Source organism: Ochotona curzoniae, unplaced genomic scaffold, assembly GCF_017591425.1.
Source record: "Ochotona curzoniae isolate NIBS_2020 unplaced genomic scaffold, NIBS_Ocur_1.0 contig_3190, whole genome shotgun sequence".
Lineage (NCBI taxonomy): Eukaryota > Metazoa > Chordata > Mammalia > Lagomorpha > Ochotonidae > Ochotona > Ochotona curzoniae.
The window spans coordinates 17672193-17687841 of NW_024465751.1; the positions used below are offsets into that span (position 1 = coordinate 17672193).

The 15649-nt window shown below is 35.6% G+C and overlaps 1 protein-coding gene across 3 annotated transcripts in view; it reads left to right on the forward strand.

Annotated features, from left to right (window-relative positions):
* CSMD3 (CUB and Sushi multiple domains 3) overlaps positions 1 to 15649 on the forward strand; it is an 873364-nt gene that overhangs the window by 415204 nt on the left and 442511 nt on the right. For all 3 annotated transcript variants that reach the window (XM_040979396.1, XM_040979397.1, XM_040979398.1), the window contains one exon: positions 7844 to 7956. In XM_040979396.1, the coding sequence (XP_040835330.1) occupies positions 7844 to 7956 (113 nt within the window). The remainder of the gene's footprint in view (positions 1 to 7843; positions 7957 to 15649) is intronic.

Here is a 15649-nt window from a genome sequence, read left to right on the forward strand (position 1 = left end):
CTGAAAAAGGGTTGCTAAAAGAGTAACATGAGTTCTTTTAAATTTGAGGAAAGAACATCATAGTAATGGTGAAACTTCGGAGAGACAGTGTGGAAATCACTGATGCTTTATGAAACATAAACAGTTCATGAACAATACCCCAAAGAAATAAGCAGTTTACAAAATAACTCATTTTGAGAAAGGATGAGATGATATTAAAGATAAAACCTGCAGGGAATCATTCATATCAATCACCTTTTTTATGAACACTTTAAATTTTCCTCATATCTGTAACTCAGAAAGTCTTGGGACTAATTTACAATCACAAATTTTCTGAAGTAAATGCTAAAAAAAAAAAAAAAAAAAGGGGAGAGCTAGATTCTCAGTCAGAAAAAAAATAAGCCTTACAGATTTTGAAAGTTTGTTTAAATAAGGGACTGTTGAGGCCATCTTACTCACTGAATGTGCAACATTAAAGTGTTTGGACATATATGAGTGTTCACAAATTCTTAAGGCAAATAATTCTTAAGGAAGATACAGTAACACTGCTATAAAAATAACACATGGGCAATCTACATGAAATATAATTTTGCTAAAATAGCTCTTTTCTTCAACTGAATTCTGGCAAATATCAACAGTTTAAATTTCCAGTGCATATTAGAAGCCAATGGCCAATCCTACTGGGGTAATGTGTCTGTATGACAAGCATGCATCTATATTGTTATTCCAATTCAATAGCCACATAAATGATAAGTGGCATCCACAAGCATCTCTTTAGTACAGGCAAAGCCCATCTTTGCCCTGGAACACTTCTAAGTTGACCAACTTCCCCAATCAATACGGGTGATAGATTTCTTCTAGCAGGTCCTTGCGACTTTATGTCTCAGAGATTCCAAGAAAACAAGAAACTCTTTAAAGTATTTAACAAGGTTCTCAGTGGATTCAGTGAAATTAGGAAGGGGAAACATTCTCTGGCAGAGGTTTTCTGTCTAGATCTTTTTCCAAGAAAACGATAATACATTTCCTTGAATTCTGGAAAAGCTAGTGGGGATGGTCAGATCATTTTTACCCATCTATTAGTGATCTGTCAATGTTTGAATAGTTACTGGATGATAGTGGAAATAAAATGATACCAAGTGATTCACTATGCTTTACTATTCCCAAAGTGAAAATTGCACATTGAGAGAGACTGTATCACTGAGTGAATATTGACATTTTAAGAAGGAACAATTTAAGAACATTCAGACATCACATGTACCATGAACACATACAATCTCTTTCCATCTTCAGGCATTAATTCTATGAAGTACATGTGCCATCAAGTTGATGATAATATTGGTTAGGAAAAATTACCACATGTACTTTAAAATCTGAGAAAAAGCTAATTTTTAAATAGGTTTTGGTTGTTTTCATCTTTTAGATGGGCAAAGTTTAAACTCTGTTACCTAGATAATCATGATTGTGATACATCAGGCTTTTTAAAAATTCTTAGAGCTCCATAGGGACAGATATATAAATATAAATAAATATAAATATAAATATATGTATAAATATAGTGTCTGTCTGTGTAGTTAGTATGGTAGTTGGCTTTTTGTTGCTCTGGTGAAATAAGTGAGACAACATAGTTATGAAGGGAACAAAGAAGCTTGCTCAACTCCTAGTTTTGGAGATTTGAATCTGTTCTTCATAGCCTGAGACCACCTTCTCTTTTACCCTTATGATTGCTGTAACAACATGTGCACTATACAAATAAGTCAATTGACTAAATGTAAGGGCTAAATCTTGTCTAAAAACTATGTCTTACAGTTACTGCATGGTCCCAGTAATATGGGCAGTCTGGAAAAATCTAAACACGGAAAAGGAGAAACAATAGTGGTTACCAGAGAATGGGGAGATGAGAAAGTAAAGACAGACAGATTGGTTCATGGGCAGTCATAGCCAGACAGGAAGGATAACTTGATTTCCTAGTATGCAGAAAGTGTTAAGGAACCCTTATCATGGATACTGGACATAGTTATATTTATATTATATTTATATTTAAATGAATATCAAACAAGGGGTAAGCTTCCTCACAGATGTCAGCATCCAAATCAGAGTACCAGTCTCAATCCTAACTGCTTTGCTTCAGATCTGACTGCCTGCTTGAAAAAGCAGCAGAAGGTGATCAAGAATTTAAAATTATTCATCATAGGAAAAAAAAAAGATTGATCATAGATAAATTGAAGCTACACTTTGCGGAAGATGATACTCAGGCAGTAAAACTTCTAGAGTTGAGCCAGGAATGATGACTCAGTACCTCAATTTTTTACATGCACCAGGTCCCATATGGGTTCTAGATCATGTCCTGGTTGCTCCCTTTTGTATCCAGCTCCCTAGTTGTGGCTGGGGAAAACCATTGAGGATGGGCCAAAGCCTTGGGAACCTGTGATCATGTGGAAGACCCAGAAGCTCTTGGCTCCTGGTTTCACATCAGTTCAGCTCCACCCATTGTTGCCACTTGGGGAGTGAAACCCAGAGAATGGAAGTTCTTTCTCTCTGTATCTCCTTCTCTGTGTAAATCTGCCTTTCAAATAAAAACAAATCTTTTTAAAATGTTCTAGAGTTAGTAATTATAGCAATAATGGACTGACACCTGTATTTATCAATTTATTTTAAAGATTTCCTATATAAGTTTCCTTTATCAAATGTGCTATCCTTCCATGCTGGAACTGTGGTAATATTAGTATTGTAGGATGAGTGTCCCTCCAAAAAGCATATGTTCTCTTTCTTTTATAACTATGTTTATTCTTTCAAGTAGATTGTTTGATGAAGTATATTGCTTGGCATAAGCCATTGCTTATGCTTTCCATGTGCTCTTTCAACTCAAATTAAGCCAGTGTCATTATTGCGAGGTCACAAAGTGATTAGTTGGTTGGTTTTGGTTTAGGAAATTTAGATTGCCACTCTATCAACCCCTTTTCTTTAGAAGTTACAGAGTAGTCTGATGCCCTTTTTTGCAGGAAGTTCCATAAGCACTCCATATGGAGTGTAGAATATGTTAGTTTTTAATTTGCCCAAAGTGTCTCTCCGCAAGTGCACAGAAGATTCAAGGGAAAAGTAAGAAAATCTGTTGCTCAGTCTGGACTTCTCTGTGTGGGGAACCACAGGAGGAAACAAACAAGTGGAAGGCGGACTCAAATTCCAACCACCTGTGTTGATGTTCTACCAGATGGAAAGTAAGAAGACGTTTCTAGGAAATTGCAGAATAATTATCACTAGTATTTACCAGAGAAAGCAATGCTAAGTTATTCATCCAGCTACCATTCCAGAAAATCAATACTAAAAGGAAGAATTTATGATTCAGCGTCTCATATGACCTCTGTATGTTTGTCCACTCCATCCAGAAACTGCCATTTTTATCCCTTTCTCATAAACACATAATTAGGAAAATATAATTAAGAACAAAATTTGGCTTGGTGAGGTAGCCTAGTGGCTAAATCCCTGCCTTGGCAACCGCTGGGATCACGTATGGGCGCCGGTGTATGTCCCAGCTGCTCCAGTTCCCATTCAGCTCCCTGCTTGTGATCTGAGAAGGCAATAGAGCATAGTCCAAAGCCTTGGGAGCCTGCACCCATGTTGGATACCTGGAGCAGGCTCTTGGCTCTTGGCTCCTGGCTTCAGATTGTTTCAGTTCCAGCCATTGTGGCCACATGGGGAGTGAACCAGCAGACGGTTCTTTCTTTGCTCTCTTTCTCTCTGTAAATCTGCCTTTCCAATACATACATAAACACACACACACACACTCATACATACATACAATTTTCAGGGGCTGACATGATGATATAGTGGACTAAGCCTCTGCCTGCAACTCGAGCATGTGTGCTGCTTTGAAGCAAGTCCTAGCTGTTCCACTTCCATTCCAGCTTCCTGCTAATGGCCTAGGAAAGGAGCAGAGGATGACTGCGCCTATGTGGTTAACCTAGAAGCGATTTCTGGATCCTAGTTTTGGACCAGCTTTGCTTGGGCTATGACGGCCACTGAGTAATGTGAACCAGCAGATGGAAGAGCTCTCTGTATTTCCTTCTCCCACTATAACTCCACCTTTCCAACAAAATTAATATTTTTAAAAAGAATACAATCTTCAGAAAGCTGAGCTCTTCACAACATGTAGAATGCAATTACTGTTTTTCTTGGTGAATAAAAATGAAACCCAACTATGATCCGCATAACACTCAGTCTGTTAAAGAAATTTAAAAACAGAAATTTAAGGAAAAAAGAGAAGTAAATCTTGTCCATCCCTAGCAGATATGGTGTATGTTCTTATCAAAAGGAAAAATTAGACCTTGTGGCATAGCAGTGCAGTGGGTTAAGCTGCTCCTCCTGTGGTGTCAGTTTCCCATATCAAAGTACTAGCGTTGAGTCTCGCTGCTCTGCTTCGGATCTAGCTCTCTGTCATGTGCTTGACAAGCAGCAAAAGAGGAATAAATTACTTTGGCTGCTGGGAACCCACATGGGACATTCAGATGGAGTTCCAGGCTTCTGGCTTTGGCCTGACCCAATAGCAGCTGTTTGATACATTTAGGGATTAAACTGATAGTTGGGATCTCTCTCTCTAAATATGTGTGTGTGTGTATGTATGTATTCCCTTCTTGGTATGTGTGATTTTTAATTTCAAATAAAGCCTTTTGAAAAAAGAAATGTTTTTAAAAACATATATACATATTATATATTATATGTTTATCACAAGTGAGAAATCATGGAGCAACATGCCTAGGCTTAAACACTCTTGAAATGAGAAGATGATGCAGTGTCCTACTTAATACTTAAAAGAGAATGTTTCAAAAGTCTTCAAGAAAATAATTCCTAAAATGAAAAATAAACAAGAGTAAGATTAGGATTTTGAAGGACTTAACATGCAACTTATCATTTCAAATTTTCAATTTCAAATTTTCTAGAGAAAACACTGAAAAGAGATGGCAGAGGGAGTGGAAAGGGTACTGTATTAATCTTTTCAATATCAGCAATTGCTTATTTATGTATTTATGTATTTATTAATCTATCTGTTTGGATTTATCTCTGCCTTTACATCAGCACTGATGTAAAACCTAAATAAAATCAAGGCCAATAGGAGAATGGTGAAGCAAGGGAACATTATTGTGGATCTACTAATTGTTCCTTATAAACTGATGAAATATTCTAGAAACTGAGTGCTGGTTGAACCCTTCAGGGCTGATAACAATAATGTAAAATATGTAATGCAGAGGAATGATTAAATTTCCCAGAAAAAAACAAGCTATTAGTATTTACTGAGATAGATTGTCGCCATATATTCTCTAGCTGATACAACTCCTGTACCGTTAAGCTCTTTCCCATTTGGTAATAGATTTATTTTGCTTTTAGTAATGTCTTTGAATTCAAATCCTTTTATTTGTCCATAAACCTACATCCATCTCTCTTTTGTAGCTCCAAGGACTACCTAAACTCACTACTAAAATTTCATGTTACAAAAATCTAAAGATGTTCAATTATAATGTGAATCATGTCTGTATGCATTGCATGTATATATATATATACATATATATATATGCTTTATCTTCTAATAATTTTTAGTTTCCCTTTACAGAGAAAGTATATAATTTCCCGTGATATATTTTTAAATAATTTTACTTAGTTGATTAAGATACAAAGGGTCAAGGGCTACAAAAAGTGCGTGATACCATTGTTTACACACTAACATCATTTTTCCCCCTGTATCTGGAGTCAAGGGAGACACAAAGGGAAAAGCCCCACCCAGCCTCCCACCCATCCCAAGTCCCTGGTGAGGCACTCTCCAAGGGTTTTGATAATTCAGCAATTCTGAATTGCTGCCACTCTCGCCTTTCCAATTGCGATGAAATCTATTCAGAACCCACTGACTGACATAATCTCTTCATGGTTGGGGTTCTGAAATCAGCAGTTCAGTTGGAGGGATCTCCAAAGAAACTTTGTCTGAGGTGATCTCAGACCTAATTCTTGTGTGTGCTTGCCAGTACAGGGTCCGGCACAGTGCATTTGCCCCAATATGGACACTCCCCTTCAAACCATCATGTCTCAGTCCCGACGCTTGCCCGAGAGTTTCATGACCCAGTTACTGGGAATCACCTAGAATTCATCTCTCACCTGTACCAACACTGGCATTATACATAGGTGTCCCTAGACAGCAATTACATATCCTAAAAACCCCAGAGTTTGCCGCTGGGCGGCCAGCAGACAGAGCCTGGCCCAAAGCCAAGGACTTGGTCACTGCCTTTTGGCAGTGGCTTTGGCCTAAGTCCCCAGCATTGGGCCCAGCCAGGCAGAGGCACCCCCCCCACAGCCGCCACACTGTTGGGAGCTGCTTTTGCCCCCAACCCCAAGGCCCTAACATGTTTCATAATGTTTTATAGTAGCTCAGTATCACACTTTTTCACACTGTAAGGCTTAGCTCAATAATTCAAATATTCAATGATTTTTATAATTCAAATAACATGACTAGGCTTTTGGTAATTCAGTCCCAAAAATTCTGTAACATCACGCTGTAGTAACGCATCCCAGCCATACTGCTAATGCAGTTTTCTGATGTCATTTTTCCAGTTTTTAGTAAGAGGTTATTTTTTTGTGATCCTTCAAGGATATGGTCATCCATGCTGCCCTCTGCTGGTCAAATTGCGGTGCAAGCCATTCTTTAAGACTTAAAAATTTTTGTTAGCGTGACCTTGTTTCTTTCCTGTTTATTTATTTATTATAAAAGGACACATTTTACTTTTCCCCTTGACATAATACTCCAGGTACCCTTGTGATTTTAAAAATCAAATAGGAACACCTACAATAATTTAGTCTGTAATTTAGAATATTCTGTTGATTTAAACATTTTCATTGCAATGAATTAATCATTTTCCTGTCTGTTTTCATGTCAGCATTTTCCCCCAAGGCCTCAATTGCTCATCTGCTTACATCCTTTGCATGACCCTTGGCTTCAGTTCAAATATGTGACTACAATATTATTAATTTCAGAGGAAACACAAAGTAATTTCCCTTGTTATGCTCAGAAAAATACATTACTGAATGAAAGATTATCAAAGTATACATAGACTCAGCTATGCATGTCAAATTAGCAAACATGGATATCTCTTACAGCTTTGTTCTTTTGTGCAGTACTTGAATGCTTCTCTTTAAAAATATTTATTTTGCCTGAAAGAATTACAGAAAGAGAGAGAGAAAAAAAAAAATCTTCTATCCACTGGTTCACTCCTCAGTGTCTGTAACAGCCAGAACTGGACAGATGCAAAACTGCCATCAAGGAGCTTCTTTGGGATTTCCCACAAGGATTCAGGGACCCAAGGCCTTGGGTCATACTGTGTTGCTTTTATAGGCCATCAACTGCCACTTGGATCAGAAGTGGAATAGCTGAGACTTGAAACGGTGCTCACATGGGATGCCAGTGCCACAAGCAAAGAATTAGCTAACCATGTCACCATGCCGGCCCCAAATAATTTTCAAATTATTTATAATGATGGTCTGTGGAAATTAAGAGGTTTAAAATAAGATGCATTAATGACATTAAAAATATTTGAAGATTTTTATAGAGCTTTTCTTTTCAGTTCTAAATTATGTATTAGGCTCTCTGATGGTCTAAAATTTTAATAAAATGGTTGCAGAAGTATGAAAGATCTAGCTGGTTAAACACATAAAATAATAATTAAAAAGTAATAAAACTTACAAGGTTTCTCTTCTGTTATAGTACCGTATAGTTTTACACGTTTATTTGACAGTAATTTTTCTAGGAAATAAAATGTTTGCTGCCTCATAATGTGCACACAGAAGTCATTTTAATAACCAGTCTTTCCCATATCCATATCTTTTTTAGGCTGACTGGAAGCTTTGTTCCGGATTTGATCGTGAGCATGAGTAGCCAAATGTGGCTACACCTTCAAACAGATGAAAGTGTGGGATCTGTTGGCTTCAAGGTTAACTACAAAGGTAATCATGCATTACTGCTATGGGAAATAGTTATCTTAATACCGCCAGGGAATGCTTTCAAGTTTTTCGGTTAATCATATCTGTAAAATAAAGGCTTTCCAGGACACAGACATAAGTACACTCCAACAAAACCATTTCCTATTTAACTACAACTGTTGATTCCAGTTTTCTCCATATAAAATTAACTTTTCCTTTAAAATATATTTACATCTCCCAGCTCTCTCTGACTTTATTTATGTCGCACGTACTTCTGTCATCCTGGATTTTCTTAAACAAGCCTTGAGGTTCTACCAGCTTTAAATTTGACAAATATAACAATGAAGGATTTAAACCTTCAAATATTGTTGCTACCAGTATTTTTTTTTTCAACAGATATATGAGCTTAATCTCAAGATTTTTAACTTCTATGAAGTAAATCACAAGTCATATATTTGACAAATAACTACTACCCATCATAGTGTTGAGGTAGATTCATATTATTGATTACTTACATGTACGTCAGAAGTCTTTGGTTCTGGGTTCATTTGAAAGAGATGCAAGTATTTTGGCATAATGAGTATCATTGAAATGTTGAATTTTATTGTAGTCAATATATAGATACAAATATAAATATGAGAAATGCAAATTTGCAATTCTGACTGAAAAACTATATGGCAGTACGTTTTCTACCTTAAAAAAGTAAAAATGTGAAAAGGATGATTGACTTAGAAGCCTAGAGTTCGCTGGTCCTGCTGCAGTAAGGATTACCGCTCGCTGTCTTCTCGCTCAAAGTGCTGTTATGACTCTACAGCGTCGTTTCTTGCATAGTCATTGTTAATCAGTGTTTGTACTTTCAAATAGCGTTGTGGCTTTGTGTTCAGACACATTGAAACGGGTACACGATGCTGCCTGTGAGACAGGACACATTTTCTATTTCTTTCTTCTGACTTAAGCCGGTAGTCTATTAATATGAATAGTCCAGGAAATTTGTATGAATGTCATTTTAAAGCATTAGCCTGACTGTAGTTTCAAATTTAATCATTCTTCATTTAAATTCATGTCCAGTAAATAAAACATGGTTACAAAAAATTGAGTGTTGACATGATATTGAAAGTGTTTCCTTTTTTTTTTCTCTTTCCCCAACCTCCCCAGTGAACATGTCAAAGTGAAAGTGGCAACCTTACGCTGTTTTGGTTTTAATCATTTCTTTCATTCTGTGAAACTTACCCATCAGAAAATCTATAGCCGTTTAAAACTTAGAAAGGCTATTAATAATTAATGACAATGCTTCAATAAGAAAGGTAGTTATTAAAATTCACAAGCAGGTTGTAGCAGCAAGGGAGAGAGTTGTACTGATATTGACACAGCTCTCTGCTGAGGATCAAACACTGGGGGTCTGTTGTAAATTAACACTTTTACTCTCTTCCTGCTCAGTTTCACTAATGGCAATTTAAATAATTCTTGACAGTTTGCATTTTTGTGTGACTGAATAAATTATGAAATAAAGAACATGCAGGGCCCGGCGCGGTGGCGCAGTGGTTAAGGTCCTTGCCTTGCATGCCTGGGATCCCATATGGGCGCTGGTTCTATCCCAGCAGCCCCGCTTCCCTTCCAGCTCCCTGCCTGTGGCCCGGGAAAGCAGTCGAGGACAGCCCAAAGCTTTGGGACCCTGCACCCGCGTGGGAGACCCGGAAGAGGCTCCTGGCTTCAGATCGGCATAGCAATTGGCCGTTGTGCACTCACTTGGGAGTGAATCATCGGACGGAAGATCTTCCTCTCAGTCTCTCCTCTCTGTATATCCACCTTTCCAATAAAAAATAATAAAAATAAATCTTTAAAAAAAAAAGGAACATGCAGATGATTCTCACACAAAGCTCATACACAACTATTCATACACTACTATTTCAGATCTAAATAAACATTGCCCTTATTTTTTTTTCCTGTTTTCCATCTTGTCTCTTTCCGTCTAACCAGTGTGTTATTAATGCTGCTCTTTCAGCACCAGAGAGATGATAGTATTATATCCCCATTTAAAATATTTCTCTAACTTTTTATTACTTTAGGGATATAAAACCTCCTTAGAATATCCTGTGGTTTTTTTTTCCACTAAATTATGATTTTAAAAAACACAAATAAAAACAAATCCCCCCAAACCACTAAAACACGAAAACCACTAAAACACGAATCATTTATAATTTTCTGAACCAGCACAGCGTTTAATATTTATTCTTCTTTTGTATTCAATTTTTTTTTTTTATCTGGATCCCTGTTCTCATTTTAACTTAGCTGCACCTCATCAATCCTTCAAGACCAAGTTCAAATATATCCTGTTCGGTTGCACTTGTCTTTGTATTTTTACTAGCGCACTCTTTACTCAAAGTCATTATTCATTCAGGTAAACAATCAAGTGATTTGCTGTAAACAAACACAGTGCTCAAAAGTTTAATTTATCATGATTTCCTTAAATGTGAAAAAATATTTTTACATTCTTCATAATTTAAACCTGTAGCTCAAAGTTGAAGCAGGGCTTATTTTGAAGTTTGATGTGGAGATAGCTTATACAGTGTACAGAAATAATTTTCATAATTGCCACACACTCAGTTGAGCATCATGTAAGTTCCAAATGGAACACTTGTTCAAAACTTTTAAAGATTAGACCTAAAAATCTTTTTTGATTTTCTGTAGGTAGCACTGCATGTTGATTTCCAAATAAAATATATATTGTATTAGATAGTTCATCCCAGAGTTTTAAAAATATAGATTCAATCAAAATTATTTAGACATTGAGTCTTTGATATTTTGATTCTTTTTTTTTTTTAAGATTTATTTATTTATTGGAAAGTCAGATATACGGAGGAGAGATAGAGAGGATGATCTTCCATCTGATGATTCACTCCCCAAGTGAGTGCAATGGCCGGTGCTATGCCAGGATCCAAAGCCAGGATCCAGGAAATTCTTCCGGGTATCCCACATGGGTTTAGGGCCAAAGCTTTGGGCTGTCCTTGATTGCTTTCCCAGGCCACAAGCAGGGAGCTGGATGGGAAGTGGAGCTGCTGGGATTAGAACTGGCGCCCCTATGGAATCCTAGCACGTTCAAGGCGAGGACTACCCACTAGGCCATGCTGCCAGGCCCGATATTTTGATTGTTTAGTTGTTTTCCTGATTACCTTGACTTTTGAAACTTGGTTTTAAGAGAAAAATAATTTCAAATATAATTGTCTGTTATAAACTCAAATAAAAAAAAATAACCTTGGTTACTCAAAACAGTGATGGGAAGAAAGCCTGATACCCTCAGTGGGCTAGGTTAGTTCTTGGATTGCTTCTTAGCATCAGGGTTTCAAAGAATGTGGTTTGAAGATCACTTCTCTAAGACTATAATTTATATAGGAGTGGAAAATAATGCTTAAATACCTGCTTGAAATGACATTAATTTTAGAACTTTAGCTTCAGTCTGTCAATTTACCAGCTTTTTTTTTCTATATTGTTTGGGTGGTACTTATCTTGAACAATAAGATCATGACAGGTACTGTAAATCAATAAAATAGTCATTTGTTTACATATTTTATTCAGTTATGACTCATTTATTTTTAATCATGTGCATGCTAGAGTGCTGATTACTATTCACAGTAGCAGAAGTGAATAAAATATCACTGATTCTTGAGAAGTTACCCATGTTTTAGTTTGTTAAAAGCAGCGACGTCCCCCTGATTCGTAGGAGATTTATGCGTTAGCCCACATTACAATTCAAGATGTGACATTAAATGTTCCAGCTGGGAAGGAAGAGTACAGGTGTCCACCCTCTGCCATGCCCACTAAAGGCATTAGTTCTGTTGGCTTGTTTTTATGTTGTCATTAATTTAAATAACGTATTAACCAGAAAGGAAACAGAAAAGGGATACTTGTCTCATCTTTCAGTGGACATGTTGATGTCCATTAACACTGCACTACTTCCGCCCATATTTTTGTCTTCATTGTAGAATGCCTAAGAAACATTGAAGGAATAATTAACAAGTGCTGAGAAAATTCTTTGTTTCAGTCCTTTTTGCTATGGACACATTAAATCTCATTAGAAATGCAGGAAGTAAAAATTATTGATCTTTTTTACAGATAAGAAAAGGATTTTTTTTATCTGGTCTGGTGTACTGCTTTACACTCAGAACCTAGCACAATGCCTAAATTATAATGAACACTCAATGATTATTTCTGAAAAGTGTGGATGAATGAATAAACATGAGAGTTAGATTGTTAACGAACTGCAGAACATAAATGTGACTCTTAAGTTTGCTGCCATTCTTGCTAATTACGCAATGTCATATTGTAAGTCATATTGTGGAGTTTTGAAAGAAAGACTGAGTGTTGAGATGCTGAAACAATGTGAGGAGTGTGAGAACACTGAATAATTAAGCTAAATTCCTGATCTGTCATTATCCTAAGACATTGTCATAGGAAACACTTTTATGTTTGTGTATATGCACAACACACACAAACTGACTAAAGTCATTCAATTTCAAAGAAAGAACCTATGGTTTTAATTGCCATATAATTTCATGGTAAATACGAGATCAATAGCACTTTCGATACTGCTTTTCCTACATATCAAGGGGATTGGTATTTTTGTTTCTATTTTCATTCATTACAAATAAGTTTTTGTTTTTCTGCTTAATTTTCTCACTGACTTCTGTATCACACAGTAGCAGCATTTGCTTCCGGAAGTTCTTTGATCTTTTTTTATTTCTTCAGAGATATATCAGTAGTGTGTTATTTAACTTGATCTTGTTTAAAATTTAATATTTTTCTCTGTTGTTGATTTTGTCTTATGGCTTTTTATTTAAAGGGATGTATAGTAAGCGTAGTAGAGTCTATCCCATACAGATGCGATGATACTCTGCCGTGTGCATCTCCACCTATAAATCAAAGATGGATTGCCAATAGATCTATTGAATGTATCTTGACATTCAATAGATGAACTCTCTGCCACTGTCCATGCCTAGAATGTTAGGATATATTTAAATAGCAGAATGATGGACTTATGAGTGATTGTGAAGAACTATACTATTATAATGAAACCGGTGAAATTGGAAAGGTGATAAAGATTTGGGAATGAGGGAAGGGAAATCACAGAGTCTATGAAATTGTATCATGGGATAATTCAATGAACAAATACATTTAATAAAATATATTAAAAATTGGTAATAAACATCCCCCCAAAACAAAAAAGGACTAAAATTCATAAGAAAAGCAGTAAGACAGATTTCTTATCCTTCTGCTGTTCTAAAACTGATATTACATTCTCTTTTTAGAAATTCATCATTATGATTTTTTGATTCATAAATATATAATCTAATGACTGTACCTCTTCAACAGTACAGGATTAAAAACTGATACTTGATGAGTTAGGTAATTAGTGTTACACACTTTAGGAAGCATAGGTGTGTTCTAATTTAGCCATCTCCAGAACTCTGACAGATAGATACCAATAATTCTGTTGTAGAAGTAATTGAAGCACTTCTGTTTAGATAATTTGTTTACAATCCCATGACAGATAAGGATTTTTATAACTGCAAATTCTTTATTTTACATTTGCTGTCTTCAAGAGAGTTCATATTGTTTCTAGAAGTCTTAACTGAACTTTGTATTAATTTAGACATTGATATTTTGAAACAGCTTTCAGGTAGAGTACATGTCCAGAATTTAAAATATTGATTATGCCATCTGGCTTTGTTTGATGACCTGTAATATTAAAATGGAGTAGTTTCATGGATGATTACTCTTGTTAAAATACCAAGAAGCATTAATTTGTATGTATTAAAATTAACTTAATGTCTCCCTCACTGTGGAGCTGAGGGATGGAAATTCCACTATTCGCCCAAATCAAGGACATATGCTAAAGATCAGAATTTAAAAAGAAAAAAAAATTATAAGTGTTTGGCCCAAAGTTAAGTTTAAATCTAAAAGTCCACCAGAGCTTACTTTAAAATGCTTATTTACTAACGGAAGTGATTTTTTTTTTACTCATCAGTACTGTTTCAGAGGTTAATTGGATAGCTTCCAATGATATTTAAACCAACATTTGTAGGCAAAATTAGCTTAGACAGTGTCAAGCATTTGGATTTTTACGTTTTGATGCTATTAAAAGCGCACATATCCCTTCCCTTTCTTTTCCTCACATGTTTGCTCTGTTCTTCCTCTCCTTTCACTTGTCTTCTGTTCCTTTTTGTTTCTGTATGCTATCCTGCAATTTACTCTCCAGCTGTTATTTATTGTTTTTTTTTTACCCACTATCCTTTCTTCAACACATATGATAGGTAACATTCATATAAATCATTTCTGTATTTCATAAAATGGAAACACTGTAAAAATCAGGTCATTTGTAGCATTGATTTTAATATGATTTAGAAAATTGAAAGAAATATACTTTTTACTTTGCTGTTTTCATGACTGAAATTTCAATAAAAAACACTTTATGGAAATACAATATACATAATCAAAAAATACACAAGGTGGACAGATACAAATGATTTAGTCTTTTGGTCATCTGATCACATCATAAACACCCAAATTCAAGCAAAAAATTAGTTCTACCCCAAGTGTCTTCACTATCCCCCTACCATTTCATTTTTCTTTTGTAACATGTAAAATAAAAGTATATTGTCACTTACATGGTGTAATTCCATAATGTTTTTAACCATATTCTATGGTGTGACACCCACAGAGTTTTTATATTCTCTAATTTAACAACCACAAATAAGAACACATGTGATGATAATCTTTAGGATCTGATTTATTACACATCGCAAAATGTTCTCTAATTGCATCTCTGTCACCTTGATTTTTTTTTTTTTTGCTGTACTTCTAAGTTTGCTACATTCATATTTATTTACTTTTGTTTTTATTATCCAAGAAGTTTTTGCCTAGTTCAATATATTGCACTGTTTTCCCTATATTTTTCTACAGTGATTTGATAATTTCAGATCCTAGGTTTATATCCTTAGTTTACTGTGAGCTAAGGGACTTGTTTCGAACTCTGCATGTGGAATTCAAATTGTACCAACACCATGTTTGGAGATGCTGTCCTTTCTAATGTTAAAGATTTTAGCTCATGATTCAATGTTTTGTTTATTGTAGATGTATGGATTAATTGCTAGGTATTCTGTTTGGTTCCATGTCTATTTTTGTGCCTGTAGCAGGCTGCCTTGATTATAGAAGCAAAGCAGGATGTCTTAGAGTCTGGTAATTGTGATGCCTCCAACAGTATGTTTATTGTTTAGAACTGTTATGGATGTTAGGAGTCTTTTGTGTTTTAGTATGGATTTATTTATTTACTTACTTATTTATGAAATTTGGAAGATTGTCTTCAGAATTTTCATTGGAATCATACTGAAACTATAAATTGCTTTCAGTAGTATGGCCATTCTGGTGAGAGTATTATTTTGTTTTGTTTCTTACCTCTGTTTTTTTGTTGTTGTTGTTGTTAAAGTGTGTTTTTGATTTCTAGGTTCTTGAGATACATTGCTGAATTATTTATTAGATGATTTCAAGTTTTTATAATGTAGGAACTTATTGTTAAAAATGTCCTTCTGTTAAAATATTTATTTATCTATGTGAAAGGCAGAGTTACAGAGAAAGGGGGGTGACAGAAGAGAATCTTCCGTCTGTTTCATTCCTCATATGTCCACCACAGCCATAGTTGGGTCAGGCCAAAGCCAGGAGCCTG